Source organism: Mixophyes fleayi, chromosome 5 (genome assembly GCF_038048845.1).
Source record: "Mixophyes fleayi isolate aMixFle1 chromosome 5, aMixFle1.hap1, whole genome shotgun sequence".
Taxonomy (NCBI): Eukaryota; Metazoa; Chordata; class Amphibia; order Anura; family Limnodynastidae; genus Mixophyes; species Mixophyes fleayi.
The window spans coordinates 20353719-20373994 of record NC_134406.1 but is presented as its reverse complement, the minus strand read 5'-3'; the positions used below and the strand labels follow the sequence as shown (position 1 = coordinate 20373994).

Sequence of the window (20276 nt, the reverse complement as noted above, 5' to 3'; positions counted from 1 at the left end):
GGCTGTGTTCACGGACGTATCTCCCGGTTCTGGGCGTGCACACAGTGATTTTGCGTATGATACTCTGGAAATCGGCAGATACGTGCCTTGATGAATCAGGACCATTATCTATATATTAATCTGTATTTTGTTCCAGTTTTGTAGCTAGTGAGTCTCATCCTCTACTTTTATTGTAATACACATTGCACCTCAACGTCGGGGGTAAATGCATATTACCTGACGCACTCCACAAAACTGCCACGTGTAATAAAGGCAGGTATAAATAAGGTCGGCATTACCTATCTCATCAACGAGGCACACTGCTAGTTTGTGGAGGCATCTACCAAGAGCAGAGACTAGGGGCTAGATTTACTACACTGCAGGTTTGAAAAAGTGGAGATGTTGCCTATAGCAACCAATCAGATTCTAGTTATCATTTATTTAGTACATTCTACCAAATGATAACTAGAATCTGATTGGTTGCTATGGGCAACATCTCCACTTTTTCAAACCCGCAGTTTAGTAAATATACCCCTAGGTGAGCACTAGATAAGCACCTTGCAGTGCCTTAGTCGGTTCGCTTCATAAGTTACCTGCAGTGAATGTAACAAGCGACACGGCACAGTGGCTTAGTAGGCGGCATGGTGGCTTAGTGGTTAACATTTCTGCCTCTCAGCACTGGGGTCATGAGTTCGATTCTCGACCATGGTCTTATCTGTGTGGAGTTTGTATGTTCTCCCCGTGTTTGTGTGGGTTTCCTCATACGCTCCAAAACATACCAATTGGCTACTATCAAACTGAGCCTAGTCTGTGTTTCTGTCTGTGTGTGTGTTAGGGAATTTAGACTGTAAGATCCAATGGGACAGGGACTGATGTGAATGAGGTCTCTGTACAGCGCTGCAGAATTAGTGGCGCTATATAAATAAATGATGATGATGATTATACAGTATCACCAGATGAGAACCTACTGCTGTACAAGGTTTGTGTAATAGCACCGTGGACCAACGCGTACAGTGATTCCAAGTGTTTCAAAAATCAAATTTCTAAAAAAAAAAATACAGCAATTGATTCATGTAACATTTAATACAGAAATCTACTATATATTTAAAAACAATGTACACTAAAATATGCTCATTTTAAATTATTCAAGTTGCATCATATTTTCAGGCTATAACTATGGATGGACATGATGTATATCGGTATATATGTTATAATCTAGTTATCTATAGTGCATTCTTCTTATACAATGGTACACTAACGGTGCAGCATAGATGTGCACCCAGACTGGCGTTAATACGTGATTAGTGAGAACCCCTCTCATTGAGAACTGGCAGATTCAGTGCCCCCCTCCCGAGAACAGGCAGAGGGAGGTGGAGGAGAGAGAGGGACGGGTTATGGTCTGATGCTAATGAGACTGAGCTGGGGCTAGCGTGAGACAGCGGATTCTTCTCCAGCAGCATCATGCAGTAGTTACTGTGAGCATCCATTCTGCTGTACCAGGAACTCCAGCCTCATCCCTGTTTATATCTGCGTTCCCACCCCACCCAATCCATCTCCAGACTCTGCACATAACAGGGAAGGAAGGTAAATATGTGCAGTGCTGTGTGTTCTCTATGCAGAAGCATGTTGTACCTCACCATGCCTAAGGTTCTATATTCATGGTTTATATTTGCATTTGCTTTCAAAAGTCAGGTTCTATATCCCTGTGTAATCCTTCCCTTGAGATGTGTTGTGCCCTGTGTCTTACCCAGTACACATCATCCAACCGGGGAACCTTCAGTGGTACCAGGATTTCTTAGTACTGGATGTGACTCATCACTTGTAGATAATGCTGTGTAATGTTTAATCGGACAGGATGATTTGTTTATTCAATTGTGTATGTCATATCAATCGCAGTTTATTAGTTTTTAGGAGTTTGGCCTCTTGTCATGTAGTTTACTCCTGCGAGCCTTACATGTAAAATCTGCAAGCCACTAAGCCACTAGAGTCCCTTATCTGTAAAGCAGATGTTCAGACACCTGAAATTATATATATATATATATATATATATATATATATATATATATATATATATATATATATATATATACACACACATATATAAATACATATGCACACACATGTATGAACAATGTACATGACTATGTAATATATAAACACCTGATTTCTTGTTGAGTGAACCTATCTAGTGGCTCAATGGTTTGAATGAATATATAGATCTGCAGTATATATGTATATATATATATAAAGAGAGATTATATATATAAATATATAATTGATTTTATATACATACATAGATTTTTTTGATACAAAATATAAAAAATACTAGAAAGTATTGTGCTCTACCACTAGTATTTAATGAATGTAATGAAATTAAATGAAAAAGTAAGAGGGCTGGGTAACTCAAAAAGACATTGATCCTATGCACTCACTGGATATATTTTTATTCTTATTCGAGCTACTTCAGTCTATACTCTGCATTAAAAATAGGGAATGTTATTTACACATAATGCGACTAACACCAAAGTCTTCACCCTCAAGGCTCATATGTCCCCCAAGCAATCACAGGTATTTAACATTTAAGGAACCACCTGACACCAGTTGTACAGCGACCAGGGGGTAAATGTATCAAGCTGAGAGTTTTCCGGCAGGTTTGAAAAATGGAGATGTTGCCTATAGCAACCAATCAGATTCTAGCTGTCATTTTGTAGAATGTACTAAGTAAATGATAGCTAGAATCCGATTGGTTTTTCAAACTCGCCGAAAAACTCTCAGCTTGATACATTTACCCCCAGGGCTACAATAAATGTTTGATATCTATAGTAGAAACTAGGTTGTTTGTGTTTTCCAATTATTAATGCAAATACTATACAGTATAACTTAGTGCTATAAAATAAAGGACTACAATATGTTACATACAAGTAGATACTGATTGAAATGGAGATGGCGCTGTTCATGGGAGCTTACACTCTAAACAAAAAGATATATCACATGATAAGGGTGGAGGTAATGAAGGGATTGAGACTATGGATACTTGGTGATCTATGTGCAGGAAGTAGTTAAACAGTGTATGTATTGGCAGCACGGTGGTTAGCACGTCTTCCTCACAGCACTGGGGTCATGAGTTTGATTCCCAGGGCCGTAACTAGGGCTGTGCGATAGGGGCGACCGCCCAGGGCGCAACGCCGAAGGGGGGCGTGGTTTAGGAATATTTTAGGTTCATTTGGTTAAAATTGAGGCCTAGGGGGGCGGCATTTGTCTTTCTTGCTGCAGGCGCTAGAATTCTACGTTACAGCTCTGTCGATTCCTGACCATGGCCTTATCTGTGTGGAGCTTGTATGTTCTCCCCAAGTTTGTGTGAGTTTCCTCTCTCAATCCAAAAACATACTAATAGGTGAATTGGCTGCTATCAAACTGACCCTAGTCTGTCTGTGTGTGTGTATGTTAAGGAATTTAGATTGTAAGCTCCAATGGGGCAGGGTGAATTAGTAAATAAATGATGAAGTACTGATGACTACACATAATACTGTATATACCGTAGTATTCTAAAGCCAGTAGATGTTAATTTCATAAGTATCAAGTAATGATATTTTATATTATGTGTGGCTTCCTTTGCAACACCCAAGGTCAATTTCATGATTGATTGGCCAGGTACAATATTAACGTTTTGCTTGTCAATTTCCTACATTGGTGCTGCAGGTCAAGTGTTTCGGGGCCCATGGTGATAAAGGGGCCCGCTGCATGGCAGATGCAGAGGGTCGGGGGCCCTGGTTCCCTCCTCCCTGCAACGGGGCCCACAGCTCGCTAGTTCCGCCTCTGTATGTTGCAGATGTTTATGTAGGAAATCATAGTATTATAGAGAATAGAAAAGGGCTTGAAAGTGGAGATGTTGCCTATAGCAACCAATCAGATTCTAGTTTTGTAGAATGTACTAAATACATGATAACTAGAATCTGATTGGTTGCTATAGGCAACATCTCCACTTTTCAAACTCGCCGGAAACTGGCAGCTTGATACATTTACCACTACGTCTCTGAGGTACCTCATGGAGAAATCACTGCTTTATGCAGTAATTAGCCTTTTTCTCCAGATGGTGGTCCATCCCGTTCAGTTAGAAAGTAAAAAAAAAATATTACTGCAAGGAACTTAAAAGTTCACCAAGCGCAAGTGCATATTTGCTGACTTTTTGATATTCCGCTCCGGGAATTTGGAGTATGTGGATGGAGGGGTGCAGGGTTTGGGGAAATGAGTCATGTTTGGCCCCAAAATGACGCAATTCCTTGAGAATCGCATCATGGTGGCTCTAATTCTGCCCACATCACTAGGAAGTGGGCAGATGCGAGAGGATGCCCAACTTTCCCGGGAGGCCAGGACACCTACAGGGAATTCTCGGGTAGACCTATCCGGAATGTCCGGAGTCTCCTGTACATTCCGAGAGAGTTGGCAAGTATGAGTAAGTGGAATATATAAATATATGCAAAGTGTAGGATAAGATTCTGTTACGGAGAGTCCAGAAGTGCGCACTCCTATACAGCAGAATGATTACAGTTGCTATACTTGCTGTCCGAAATTGGAAGATTTTCCTGGAAGGCATCTAACTAGGCATCTAGAAGTCTCTGAAAACCTTTCCATGATCAAGCTATAATAAATTATTATAATGCACTAAGATGACCTAAGACAGCAAAATGCAAATGTACATTTATATTGCTCTTAGCTTCCAGTAGCAATGCTCTTCACCGTCACAGGGAAGATTTTATTTTATTTATTTTTAATGATGAGTAGTGTGACTAGGAATGAATACATTGGATGGCGGATGTGCCCAGCAATTAAACTAGTACACAGCAGAAAACTATCATCAAGGTACAATTTTAATATGTGATATTAAATTTACAGTATTTGGATATTGCTAATGTTTTCAATATAAAAAATATTCTCATTTTCATTTATGCTTTAATATTGTTTGTTACCTGTTGGTGTAAAGCTGGGTACAGACTGCAGGTTTTTCACCTGATTATGATGGCAACCACATGATAAACGACCGCTAGGTCCAATATAGCATTAGTGTGTGCGCTCCCATGATCATGTTTTATCGTAGCAAAGAACATCGTATCATTTGATTTGATTTTAAGACCAGAGTAAAATTCTCTATAAACGATGGAACGATGTCGGGCAAATTCTGCAGTGTGTACGCACTGACGACCAGCAGTGCCCATAGATCCCTATGGAGTGTGCAGAGTCAGGATCTTTTCAGCCGATGGTTATGACAGATGAAGAGCACAGATCTGAAGGTAAATCTTGTAAAATGTGTATAGTGTGTAAACATGAATCAGCTGCTGATTGGGACTTTCAGTTATTGGTAAAATTGTTAAAGATATTTCATCTGGAGAACTTTTCTATAGTGTGTACCCAGCTTTACTCTTGTCCCTGAAGAGGCTTATGGGTAGATTTACCAATCCTTCTAAAAACTAAAAGTGAAGGTGTTGCCCAGAGCAACCAATCAGATTCTAGCTATCATTTTATAGAATGAACTCAATAAATGATAGCTAGAATCTGATTGGTTGCTATGGACAACACCTCAACCTTTTCTTTTTAGCAGGTGTGATAAGTTTACCCCTTAGACTTTAACTAGACATGCTTCATATAAAACAATATACTGAACAATGTGGGTTATGATAGGGCAATGCGAGGCGGTAAGCCAGGACCCAGACCTTTCCCATTCAGTCTCAGCGTTGAAATATCACATTGACAAGAGAATAGGTCAACATTAGGTCAGAGGCTTAGGGGTATATTTACTAAACTGCGGGTTTGGAAAAGTGGAGATGTTGCCTATAGCAACCAATCAGAATCTAGCTGTCATTTTATAGAATGCACTGAATAAATGAAAGCTAGAATCTGATTGGTTGCTATAGGCAACATCTCCACTTTTCCAAACCCACAGTTTAGTAAATATAGCCCTTAATGTGTATTCCAATGAACTTAGGGAGATGGTTCTACTGTTTATTGCAATTACTTTGCACATGAGGTTTGCCATGGACGTTTAAAAGTAATACAGAGTGGATGTTAAATAATTATGTTTCAGTCAGTAATTAGGCACAAAAATATGTATGAGGAAACAGGCCCAAGGCTTGACGCCACTCAGATGATATAGTCATTTTATCTCACCACTGGGTGCATCAGAACGAAACGCCAAATGTAATTTACATCATGTATGTGTTTACAACTACATAGATAGGACATAGATTTTCCTTTCAGTTCCCATCATGCATTGCTGGCTGGGAATGTTCCAGAGTGAGCAGAATGACCACAGATCTCTCATTTATCATAATATAAGGAGAAATTACATGTCTAGGTTGGATATTACCACATTTGCACAGGTATAAACATCACATATTAGTTATATAATATTATAACATTATATAACATTGATGGTTAATGCACACATTATTATACGACATAGTAGACCAGAACTTGGTACGTTATTGCAAACGGGAAATCATTTTATGTTATACAGTGGAATAATCCTTTTGTACTCAAATCTGGAACACAAGAAGAGCGTTCACATGTGAGAAATAGAGATGTCACAGATACATAGAAATCCTGAAAGGTATGAAATACTCCAGGCAGGCTAGATGAGAAAATGTGACAGGATCGATGACGGATATTAAGCGTATATATTTATGTTATTGCCGCGCGCTGCTAGTTTGTGAAGACTGAATTTTTCCTTTTTAAGTGCTTAATCATATCTCTTCAAACCAGGCCCTGAATGGAAGGTGGAAAGGATTCCACTGAAGCGGATTATCAGTAAAAGTGGTAAATCCTGCATTAATTTATGCTAAATATTAGACATACTGGCAGTACTAGGCATCCGTCAGGACACTTCAAGCGCCGCTGTTCCTCAAAAGATTAACTGAGACAGATGAACAACTTCATCCAAGATGACACTATTGCAAATGTCCCGATTTTCCAAGATCATTCCCGTTTTTTCTCCCTGTAAATTTGTAACGTTGATCATTTACATTCCTTGAATTCAATCTCCTGGTGCTCCCATGTCATTGTCATCAAAGTACGGGGGCACAGTGGTTAGCATTGCTGCATCACAGCGCTGGGGTCATGAGTTTGATTCCCACCAGGGCCTATCTGCGTGGAGTTTATATGTTCTTCCCGTGTTTGTGTGGGTTTCCTCCCACAGTCCAAAAGCACACTGGTAGGTTAACTTGCTGCTGAATATTATGGACACTAGTCTGTGTGTGTGATAGGGAAATTAGAATATAAGCTCAACTGGGGCCTGGACTGACGTGAACGACTACATATTCTCTGTGCAGCGCTACGTAATATGATTGATGCTATATAAATAAAGATAACAAGTAATAATAAGTAAAGTATAACCAAATATAATCAGTAATATAATAATATAAAAGCAAACCCACAAATATTGTTTAACTAATGATGCTACTATAAGATATCTGTATTAAACTGACAGTTTTTTTCTGATTAATTAAACAAGTTGCCCATTATTTAGGGTAAACAGTTGTTTTAACATGACACACGTTGCACATTATATTGCTAATAATGTAATTAATACATGTAATAAGATTTGGGTTGTTTTAGTTACCGATAAGTGGTGTTTCTGTTTGTTATCAGAATTTGCTACAGAATGACAATATATACCATCCCTCCCAACTGTTCCGATTTCGGTGGGACACTCAAGATTTTAGGGCTCTGTTCCGCTGCCCTGCCCGGGGGTCATGACTGTTCCGCGGGTGGGAATGTTGGTCGATGTAGGAAAATCTGCTAAAAGTGCTAAAAGTGTGTGCTGTAGTGTTTGGAGGGGAAGAGATAGGTCTAAAGGGCACCCTAGTGCTTTACAGTGCTAGACAGCCCCTGGGGGCACGGCCATGCCCCCAGCATGATGTGACTATTCCCCTGTCTCGATGCCAGGGAGTAAAATAATGGCAGGTATGTATACTGACCCACTGAGAATGTTTGAGAGCTCCTCGCTGGCCCTCCTTGGAAAAGAGCCGTGGTCACTTCATGTTGGGGCGTGCCTATGATTTCTAAAGTCCTAGGGTGCCCCAAAACCACCTCCCTGCCCTGCAAACATCTATGCATTGTCAATGAGTGGAACACACCTTCCAACAGGCCTGGCAATTGGGGAAAAAGTTGTGACTGTCAGCAGCGAATCAGTACTGTGCCTCCTAATTCGGGGCAGTTGAGAGGTATTCATATTGAATATTTAATTCCTTTTACATAATTTAAGGACAAGTTACCTCCTTTGTCTGTTTTCTCAATTTTTTTATAATACTAACCATTATTTTATCTTAATTAAAAAAACAATCATTCTAACTACAGAACATTCATATATGTACAATTGGCAATAATTTGCTGTAACTCATAGCAACCAAACAATATTAGCCTTCAATAGTTTACCTTGCACTTGACTGATGAGTGCTACATTCTGATTGGTTGATATGGGGTTGCAGCACATGTGACCTTTGCACCATGCAATAATGTAAGCATAGGAGATTAAAGAGAGGAGATAAATCATTATCTTACTAATTGCTCTTAATAGTAGGTTGTGGTAGAACATGGTCTAATCCATTGTAATGAATGTGTCATTATCTCCTGGAGATAGTTTGCAATGTCAGCTGTGCTGTGTAGAGTATGTATTGTATAACAAAGAGGGAGGAATTTTACTGTCAGCAGCATATGACACCAGAGAGCCACTGTGCAACCAGTTGGTGTGTTTGAGATTCCTGTAGTATCAGAGAATTACAATAGTATTTAAGGCTCTGATATATTTGATGATATTAGCACTATGTTCTCATTTATAATTCTACTTATTTTCTAAATTAGTATGCAGCGATAAACAGAAATACGGTAAAAGAACATCCAGTAAGAAAGGGGAATGTGAATTAACTATTTATTATCTCTAAATGATAAAAATCAATGATGGACAACCTGAAACACTTTGGGACCACATGGTAGGGCCCTCTAACCTTCAAAAGGGCCGCACTATAACTTTATTCTCAGTGATAAGTTAAAACAATACATTTAATCAAATAAAGAGACACTTATCTGTAATAACTTATCAGTAGGCATTTAAAACAAATCATACATATAGCTATAACAAACACATCTGTGTTACGGCAACCAGTGCAGCATAAACTTGTAGAACAGGCAGAAGAGGTCTTCACCTATAGCAGCCGCCTTTCCCGTAAAGACTGGTTATGCTCACAGGTACTTGGATGTCCCCAGGACTTACACCCATTGTAGTACAAGTTTATGTTCACACTGCAGTGCGCAGGTACAGGAGGCAATACACGGAGTAGGGACAGGACAGAGATCTGCGGACTGGACAGAGCAGAGGTGGAGATGTCAGATATAAGCTGGGTCAGGGCCACAGGCAAAGGTTCACAGTCCGGGTACAGGAAGAAGATCAGTGTCACAGGCAAATGTTCAGAATCCGGGTACAGGCAGAAGGTCAGGGTCACAGGCAAAGGTTCAGTGTCCAGGAACAGGCAGAGGTCATACACAGAAAAGCTATCTAAGGTTTTAAACACCAACATAGCACAGAAGCAGGAAGCAATACTGAACCAGAACGCTATAACCGGCAGTGAGGCTCAGTCCTCACTGCCTTAAATAGTACTGAAAGCCAATCAGGACAAAGCCCTGCAAGTGCTCCCAGAGCTTGCTTAATTAATTACTGGCACTGCGGGCCAATGAAAAGAGTGCCCAGCTGCGTATTAATCTAATGAGCCTAAACAGTCCTGTGCGCGCGCCCAGCTGTTTGACAGCTGGCCGGGTGCGGCAGCAGGAGGCCTGAAGTATCCCGGTTGTTGCCCAGGCAACCGGGACGAGGGAGCTGGAAGTGACGCCACGGTCGTCATGTAGACGGCCGGGACGCCACCAACAGAGGACAGAGAGTTGCGGCAGTGCCCGCGGCCGTTGCGACTGCTGACAATCTGATAATAGCGCAGGTAGGAAGCTGAGGGCCGCAGACTGAGACTTAGAGGGCCACCTATCACCTATCACTTGTCCATCACTGAAACAAAAAGTCCAATAGCAGCAGTAAGATACATACAGAGACAACCAGGATGATAGAGTTGCTCCTGGGACTTGTAGTCCATCAAGCCATGCACTGACGCGTTTTGTTACTCAGACTCCGTCAGAGGGAATGCTCCAATTGGAAAAAAGATGCATGCCGATCCTCCAATCACCTCATCTCTCCTGGTGTCCAAACATTGGTGTGAGGGGTGTGTCTTCTAATAGCCAATCAGGAGGCCATAAAACTGGACTGCCTACAGGCTGAGTAGCGTTGAATGGTTTAAAGTCGAGGCAGGAGTTGTCCAGTTATTTTGCGCAATGTCTTTAACACCTGTAGAAACCTGTAGAAATAGTTGAATGAGATAAAATGTTGTTTTTAGAATCCTTGTTCTCTTAAAGTGTAGGAGTGAATCTTTGTCCTTTGCTATGGCGTTAACACTCGCTTGTCCAATGATTACCACAAAAACACAACGCATTTCTCCCAGCTCAGCAACACTGTCTGTAGAATCACTAATATGGTAACCCAGGGTTTCCCAAACCCAGTCCTCAGGGCTCCCCAACAGTGCAGGTTTTCCAGATCACATGTGACATAATTAGGACCACCTGTGGATCTGTTACAATGTGTCAGTCAGTAATGAATACACCTGTGCTCCAGCAAGGAGATAGGGAAAACCTGCACTGGTAGGGAGCCCTGAGGACTGGGAAACCCTGTGGTAACCCATAACATTATAAATATGGTATCATGTTTAAAGAGCAATAGGATAGAAACCTGGTGCCTGTAATAACGGGTTTCTATCAGTATCTTTTGCATGCAAAGATTATATGATTTACACTCTACAATGTTATTAGTGATCTGACTCTTTGATGATGTGAGTATTATTGGCCTTATTTAGAATTATTAGCAAAGCAAAAAAAGGAGCATATTGTCCAAACTTTGTTGCATTGCAGGGGGCGTGTCCTAGCTCAACTCTAAAATTGTAAAAAATAACGCTGTCCAGTATTTGTGTGCTACATGCAAAAGCAGCCAGTACTTTCCCTGCATGCAAATAAATAATAAAATAAATGCATTTGTACCCCTGAATGGCAACATTCTATGCCCAGGAGCAACTTTACACCTTTCTTTGCTTTGCTTCTAACTCTAAATTAAGCCCAATGTGTTTAACCACAACCATTCTGGGTATTTATCATTCTGATATGTCTTCAACAATGTTCCAGTGGGATCTGAAATATCAGGCAACATTAAATCACTTGTATTTTTATCAAGTCCCATGAGTGTCATTCCTCATTTTGTTTCTCCAGATATGGTTCTGCATATTACACTTGACACCAGATATGATTCTGCATGTTAGACTTGGGACCAGATATGGTTCTCCATATTAGACTTGGGACTAGATATGGTTCTGCATGTAGACTTTGAACCAGATATGGTTCTGCATATTAGACATGGGATCAGATATGGTTTTGCATGTAGACTTGTGACCAGATATGGTTCTGCATAGTAGACTTGGGACCAGATATGGTTCTCCATATTAGACTTGGGACTAGATATGGTTCTGCATGTAGACTTTGAACCAGATATGGTTCTGCATATTAGACATGGGATCAGATATGGTTTTGCATGTAGACTTGTGACCAGATATGGTTCTGCATAGTAGACTTGGGACCAGATATGGTTCTCCATATTAGACTTGGGACTAGATATGGTTCTGCATGTAGACTTTGAACCAGATATGGTTCTGCATATTAGACATGGAATCAGATATGGTTTTGCATGTAGACTTGGGACCAGATATGGTTCTGCATATTAGACATGGGATCAGATATGGTTTTGCATGTAGACTTGTGACCAGATATGGTTCTGCATAGTAGACTTGGGACCAGATATGGTTCTCCATATTAGACTTGGGACTAGATATGGTTCTGCATGTAGACTTTGAACCAGATATGGTTCTGCATATTAGACATGGGATCAGATATGGTTTTGCATGTAGACTTGTGACCAGATATGGTTCTGCATAGTAGACTTGGGACCAGATATGGTTCTCCATATTAGACTTGGGACTAGATATGGTTCTGCATGTAGACTTTGAACCAGATATGGTTCTGCATATTAGACATGGAATCAGATATGGTTTTGCATGTAGACTTGTGACCAGATATGGTTCTGCATAGTAGACTTGGGACCAGATATGACTCTGCATGTAGACTTGAAACCAGATATGGTTCTGCATATTGGACTTTGGACCAGATATGGTTTTGCATATTAGTCTTGGGACCAGATATGATTCTGCATGTTAGACTTTGGACCAGATATGGTCATGCATGTAGACTTGTGACCAGATATGGTTCTGCATAGTAGACTTGGGACCAGATATGACTCTGTATGTAGACTTGAAACCAGATATGGTTCTGCATATTAGACTTGGGACCAGATATGATTCTGCATGTAGACTTGGGACCAGATATGGTTCTGCATATTAGTCTTGGGACCAAATGTGTTCTGCATGTAGATTGGGGACCAGATATGATTCTGCATGTAGACTTGGGACCAGATATGATTCTGCATGTAGACTTGGGACCAGATAGGGTTTTGCATATTAGACTTGGGACCAGATATGGTTCTGCATGTAGACTTGGGACCAGATTTGATTCTGCATATTAGACTTGGGACCAGATATGGTTCTGTATATTATACTTGGGACCAGATATGATTTTGCTTGTTAGACTTGGGATCAGATATGATTCTGCATGTAGACTCGGGACCATATATGATTCTGCATGTAGACTTGGGACCAGATTTGATTTTGCATATTAGACCTGGAACCAGTTAAGGTTCTGCATGTAGACTTGTGACCAGATATAGTTCTGAATTTTACACTGAAGACCAGATATGGTTCTGCATATTAACTGTGGGACCAAATATGGCTATGTCTATCAGTCTGGAAACAGATATGGCTCGGTATATGTTGTCTCATTACTTTTGAAGATGGCTCCTAGATTTCCAACAGATTTGGGTAGATCTCATATACTATGGGTCTCTCTGCCTTGCTAGTTGTTTGTTGAACCAGAGCTGAACCAGGACCTTGCTATGTAGACTTATATAGGCAGACCTTTGTCAGTGAACATATATAGAGAGAAGTCCGTCAGACACTGAGGGTTTTGCAGATATGATTTACACATAACATTTGATGTACTTTCTGAGAATTATATTATTTGTACCAATGTGCACTCTTGCCACAGAACAACCATTGCTCTTTTGTTTTTATATTAGATTGAATTCTAATGGGCACAGGTTTCAGCCTGTGCTGAATATACCATTTGAACCCCAGTAGCTGTGTTGAGGCTTGTAGAGGGGAATTCAATTGACTGCAAGTTCTTTTTTTTCCCGCAGCGTGAAAAAAAAAAAATCCAACGCAGGTTTTTAACTGCTATAGCGACCGTTTTTAGTTAACGCAGCGTTAAAACTCGTGCAATTCAATTGAAAAGAGGTAATGCTGCCCCCCCGCGTTAATCATTGGTGTTTGCAAGTTTTTAGGGGAATGATTAACGAGGTCATGTATAACCAAAAAAAGGATTGGCATACATTTTCATACATTAGATTGCATTACACAACCTTTCTATTTGGTAATATCTACATTACAGTACTTTCTTTAGCATATTTTTTTGTTTCACTATTTTTTACTATAGAATCATCTATACCATGTCAAAACACATTAGTACATACATATTTGTACAAAAAACATTTATAAATATATTTAATTAGTGATTTTTTTTATGTTTTTATTTTTGACAATTTTTTAAAAATAAAATCAAGTTTTTCATGTTATGCATTACTGATAAACATAGTTTATATTTTTTTTTCTTCATTATTACATGATTTCAAATAGTTTTCTTAGGTTTTTTATTTTTAGCACACCCCAAAGAGGTGGCCTGTTTAACGCGCCGCGTTAAAAAAAAATTGAATAGCTTTTAACGCAGTAGGCTCTCACCCACCCTATACTTTCAATAGACCTTCTACTGGAGCGCAAGAGGACATTTCATGAAAAAAAAACCCGGTGCGTTAAAAATCTAATTGATTCGCGGGGAAAAGTTAATGATAAATGATAAAAAAAAACAGCGTTAAAATGAATTAACGCAGTGTTAATAAATATCTCGCAGTCAATTGCATTCCCCCCGTAGTGTTATTTGTACTGTTATATCATGTACCGTCTTCTTTTTTGCCCTCTGTACGATGCTGTGGGCCTTATGTGGTGTCCTATAAATAAAGGATAATAATTATAATAATACTAATAATAATAGTTCCTTATAATAAAACTCATTAATTTTTAAATACTATTAATTCAATTGAATTCATGGTCAGGATAACCTCATTCATAAAAATCCATTGTTCCCAGTATGTTTAATTTCTCATTTAACCCCATCTCATCCCCCCCCCCTCCACACACACACACACACACACACACACACACACACACACACACACACTGCCCCTATCAGCCCTCATCTAAAAATATAAGAAGTACAATCTTGGTGCCTCTACTGGCTGTTTTCTTTATGTTTGTAGCAGGCATTGTAGCAGACAAAGCTTTTTATACAAATATTTATATAATTTTACATTTTTGTATGTGTCCATTAAATAAATTGCATGTGAAAGCTAAGTGCCTTTAGCTTCTTTAGATTAATAATGCACTCTAGCCAAATTCCAAGACTTGCAGAAGCCTCTATACTCCAGTCATCAAGAAGGAATCCTAATTATTAAGTTGTCTCCTATATAATTTTTTGGTGTAATAAAATAACTTAGGACTCATATACCGATCACAGGTACAATTTATCTGTTTTTAAAATACAAGCACCACCTGAGCAATCCTTTATCCATATATAAGGAGATCTTGGGAATCATTTAGAGGTGGATGCATCTGCTCTCAGATGAAACGATGTAATGAAGTGTCACATACACAAGAGATAATATAATAGAGAATAGTGTTGCGACAGTTATTGATAAAAGTGAAAGTTGCATATTCAAAATAAAATGTAATTAAGCACAAATACAAAATAAAAATTAAATTAAACACATATCTGGTTCCAAGTCTAACATGCAGGACCACATATGTTGGTTGCCCCTTTAAAAAACAAATGGGAATATTCCTTCCTGGAGCAGTCCAAATGAAAATATCAATTAGGCAACGTAAACAGACGGCCGCAACTTCGTATGATATAGCCGTGACGATAATGAATTAGGTACAGTCCGCTGGAGGGGCCAAAACTCAATCATCCAATCACAGAAATTGAGAAGTATTTTGTTAACCAAACATTTAATACCCATCAAAACCTACTCCACAGATACAAATTAAATACCCATAAATTACCCTTTAAATACCGCTTTTACCCAATCAACTTGGAAGCCCTGGAGATCACCAACCATTTGCTGCCTCTCATCCATGAGTTAAGTGGTTTCATTTATAAAATGGTATGATCTTCCCCTTCTAGCTGTGGTTACCTAATCACCATGCCCACACAAACTTGGACATGGTCCGATTTACCTCAATACACAGATGGTCCACCGATAAAATCCTTCCCCTTTCGCTGACTGTTGGATGCTATGGCAGCCTCTGAGCATCCAGGTGGGTAGTAGCAAAAGTGGCCAACATTTTCCCCTTGTGTCAATAGCAACAACATATCCTTGAAAGCTTAATACATTTCAACCCCTAACTCACCCCATCAATAAACTTCACAATCACCTTAAATCACAAATTAACTTCATCACGCTTGCACTCTAAATGACCTTTTATCACTTTGTATTTTATTCCAACAAGTGCAGTCTTAAATAAGGTTAAAAAATCAAGGACCCCCACCTCCCATAATTGCATGGTCGCCAAGACTGGAACAGGGGGCTTCAGTTGCTGCCCCAAAGGAGACGGAGTGTGGCCAGTAGCCCAGATCCATTAAAGCCAGGTTCTTCAGGCACCACCAGAAAATAACTAAGAACTGAAAGTGCATAAACACTCCCATCTGCATGCTTAATTAACGGACCATATGTAACCACATAAATGAGCTTGTTCTCCTGACAGCACGCAACCAGCCACATGCAGCAACATGACACCATGAAAGGGTAAATATGTGCTCACTTGCTAAAGAGTATTTGATGTCCGTGGGAGCAAATGCAAAGTCTTTCCCAACAAATGCATGTCCAGTGTAAATCATTGTTATAGAATTTAGACCAGCGGGCCAAAAGTCCAGAGGAAAAAACATCTGCAACCATTTTTCTGGAACACAAACTTGTCTCAACACTTAACACAGCCCTAACTGGAATATAAAAAGAAACTGGCATCCTACCTTTCCCTTCTGATCTTACTCTTCCTGTACTCTTGCATGGTCTGAGTAGCTATAAAATCCTTATTCACATCCTGCAAGGAGCTGGTTCAGCGAAGCCACAGATGGTCCATTACAAAATAAGTTCTCCAAAAACCAAAGGAGCAGCCCCTGCACTTCTATTCACTATAACGACCAACCATGCACTGGCCCTCTGCCATACTGTGCCATATGCTGCCCATATGCTACCAGGACGGGACCATCCCACCGACCCAGCTATTTCCTGCAAAACCGAGTGCCAATGGAACTCCACCTTGTCCTTCTCCAACTAATGAATTCCCCTTCATGGAGACAACAATTTATCAGCCACCATATTTTCCATAGGTGCTGCTTGTAAAAACATTCTGAAAGGCAAGTACAAGAGGACCGGATATCTCATTCAATTAGTAACCATGGATGAAGATGAACATAAATGATTAATAGCTAAAAGTATCCCAATGAAAACTCACTTATCAAACTTTTCCCATAACTCCACTGCCAGCAAGATATTACACCACTTACATTTAAGAAAATGCTCTAAAATCCGCAGTGCGTGCTACAACCTTTAACAGATGTATTGCTGCGTTAGAGGTTGCCTCTTGTTGCCACACTGACCGCTTGTGGGACTGCCTTCATTTCCTTCAATACTCAAAATGATCTGGAGCTTGTATCCCTGTTCTTCTTATTGCCCTGCAAAGCCTGAAAATCCTCCCAAATGGAATCATTCTAAATGCAAAGTTGAGCATATCCAGGAATGATTTCAACAGACAAGAAGGTAACTATTCTCACTCTGTATGTATCATGTGTGCCAGCATGATATAAGTCAGCAACTTATCCTATGGAAGCCGGTATCAGAATAGTATCAAACTCTATGCCCAAATAATCTTATGAATGTTTTCAGAAATCTTCATCTTATCCAGCGGTAAAGGAATGACACCTGCTCAATGTTACTCAACAGAACCACAAATATTGAGGAGTTCTGAGGCCTCATAAAAAGAAAATAATTCAAATAATGAATGGCCAAATTTACACCTGGTTCCTCTTTCACCACTCATTCGAATAATATACGAAATGCCTCATGCAAACACTTGTCCCCATAAAGTCCTGCTCCCCACTCGCAACCCAATAGATAAACTGCATCAATGTTCACTGGTGTTTTGTGCCTTGTTAGTAGGCACATTGTGTCTATACTGCCTATTGCTCATCTTGCTAATTTTTTTGCTGTATCTTGGAGTTGCATGGGCCTGACAGCCTTACAATCCATGTCCTCACTCCTCTCTGGACCACACGAGCTCGCTACTGTTATTCCTTGGACTTCCTCTGTGCTGCTGATCCCTGTAGGTTACTCCTGAAGCCAAGACCCAATGCCCAACTGTGATTTGGATTCTGCCACTGGAAGTCTGCTGTTGTCTTGGGACCACTTCCTACTATGTCCTTTCCTGGTGCGACCAGGTTTCCACAAAGAGGTTAGGCACGTCCACGTGGTCCTCTGCCACTATGTTCCTTGAATGCTGTCTATTGCAACAGGTGGTCCTGAAGGCTGTTGATAGGATTCCTCTTGGGTCACCTACCTGACAAAGCCTGAACTTACTCTGAACTCTATGTTGAGCTCATGAGGACCTAAAACACTCCGGGAGCCTTGAGCATCGGAGGGAACCAGAATACTGTGACTACCTCTGCCCCCCCTTTGACTTTTAGGCCACCTAGGACTGCCTGAAGCCACTCTCCATGACCAATAGTTGAGTAAAAGCTTCATCAAAATTCGCCATGTCACCAATGATGAGGAATCAAGACAAGAAAACTGAGTAGTTGCAAGTAGTTAGCCAATCCCATCTTAAGCAATAATAAACCTCATTACATTTCCTTAGAACTTCTCTTAAATAAATATAATCAATGCCTGTACACTGAACTTTAACCCGCCCTGTTTCTACTCTGACTCCTAACTCCCGGCATGGCCTCCATTCCGCCCATCTCTGTTTGTTCCACCGGTTATTAAGTCTAATTTGCGCTAGATCAGTCAAAGCTAATTTTTGATTGGTAGATATTGTTTTCGGCATATTTGCATCTATGTTAGTAAATCAACCCAATTTAGATTTACTTCACCAGTGCTGTATTGCAGATAAATGAAATGTACTGTACTTTGTATCCTTCTTACTATTTCTCCTTTTTCTTGGTAAAAACAAATGTTAGGTTTTTGTGATGCCCCCAAAAAGAAAAGTTTCAAAAGAGAAAAAAGATCTGAAGAAGCCAGAGACTCCAGCGGCTTCAGCGAGCAGCAGCCAGGACAAGGCAGCGAAGTCACAAGAGAGGCCAGGTCGGGTTGTGCCAGCAAAACGGCCAGTGAGACGCGTCAAAGAGGAGGTTCCAGACTCTCCCGCAGTCACACAGTCCAGTGTTCCTGAACCATCTCTGCCTGAGAAACTACAGGTAAGAAATATGTATAGGAAACAATGACATAGAACGAAAGCATTCCAAGAGACCTGGGGTACAGGACTGCTAAAAATACAACTTCTGAGCTGCTATTATAGTAACTAATAGAAGCCACTTTTTCAGCAGTAGTATTATACCCAATAATAGTAATTTTATCAGCAGCAATGTCCCCAACTATAATAACATGTACAGTAATCCTGTATACCCTACAATGTACTCAGCTCACTAATATGCCAATCATATCTCCAGCTATAGTAATATGCCTAATATTAAACCCAGCTTTGTAACATGTCTAGTAATATACCCAGATATATATAGTATGCTAGTAATACACCTAGCTATAGTAATATGCCAGTAATCTACAACAGCTATAACATACCCAATAATACGCCTTCATTCTTGTCAGGTGATACTATGCTCCCACATTTTTGTGGTTGTTGGGTAAAGGGAAGACTAGTGAAAAAATATATAAACATTTTTTTAAAAATGACCTGTACTTTCCTGTAGTGACTTGTGACTTGGGGTCTGTGCACCTGAGACTAGGACTCTCCTGACTGTGTAAAACAAATATGCTTATTTTAATTCTGCAGGAATATGTACTGTTGTCACAGATAATACTTTACATCTACCTCCAATAGACTGACTAGGTTGCATCCTAGGGTGTGAGGCTTTTTTGGGGGGAGCTTGGGTGAGGGGGTGGACGGGGAATTTGTGACAGGGAGAGGTATAAACTGAAACTAATTATAATAAATATATATATATATATATATATATATATATATATATATATATATATATATATATATATGAGAATAGTTGTAGCAAAGATTTGAATCTTGATGTAGTCCCATGGTAAAAGCTGCAGACAATGGGCCTGAGTCATTAAGGAGATCAAGGCAAAAAAAAGAGTAAGTTTGATCCTGGACAAACCATGTTCCAATGCAAGGGATGTAAATTAGTTTATTATTTTGCTCATAAAGAAAATACTGGCTGTTTTTTCATGTAGCACACAAATACTTGATAGCTTTATTGTTACACTGAAATTTAAAGTTGATCTAGGACATGCCCTACCCCAACTGTAAATCTGTCCCCACATTTTAAATTGACCTCCCCCTCCAATGCAACATGGTTTTGCCAAGGTGCAAAGTTACTCCTTTTTTTTTTGCTTTGCTCTCCTTAATGACTCAGGCCAATGAGTCATCTTTAGGTGGGTGCTTGAGGATAAGAGAGTAGAAGCCGGATGTTAAATTAAGGATTTTTACATACAGTGTATTAGCCTGGGGTGGAAGGCAAGGGGGTGCTTTGAGCATATTAGCCTAGGGTGGTCTGAAGACTTAGGTCTTGTTTTAAGGGACCAGAAAAAGTTAGTTTAAAATCTGTTAAAGTGGGACAAAGTGTAAAACAACAAAAACATCAAGTAAAGTAAAGAAAAGGGCACATCAGGCTATTTTCAATTTATCATGCTGTTTGTTTCT

At 39.9% G+C, this 20276-nt stretch overlaps 1 protein-coding gene across 6 annotated transcripts in view; it reads left to right on the top strand.

The window, feature by feature from the left end:
- Positions 1–20276, top strand: part of DYNC1I1 (dynein cytoplasmic 1 intermediate chain 1) — a 347340-nt gene that overhangs the window by 49933 nt on the left and 277131 nt on the right. For 5 of the 6 annotated variants that reach the window (XM_075211774.1, XM_075211773.1, XM_075211770.1 and 2 more), the window contains exon 3: positions 18562–18798. In XM_075211774.1, the coding sequence (XP_075067875.1) occupies positions 18562–18798 (237 nt within the window). Of the gene's footprint in view, positions 1–1310; positions 1564–18561; positions 18799–20276 lie in introns of those variants that run through there. The other variant, XM_075211771.1, reaches the window with a different exon arrangement.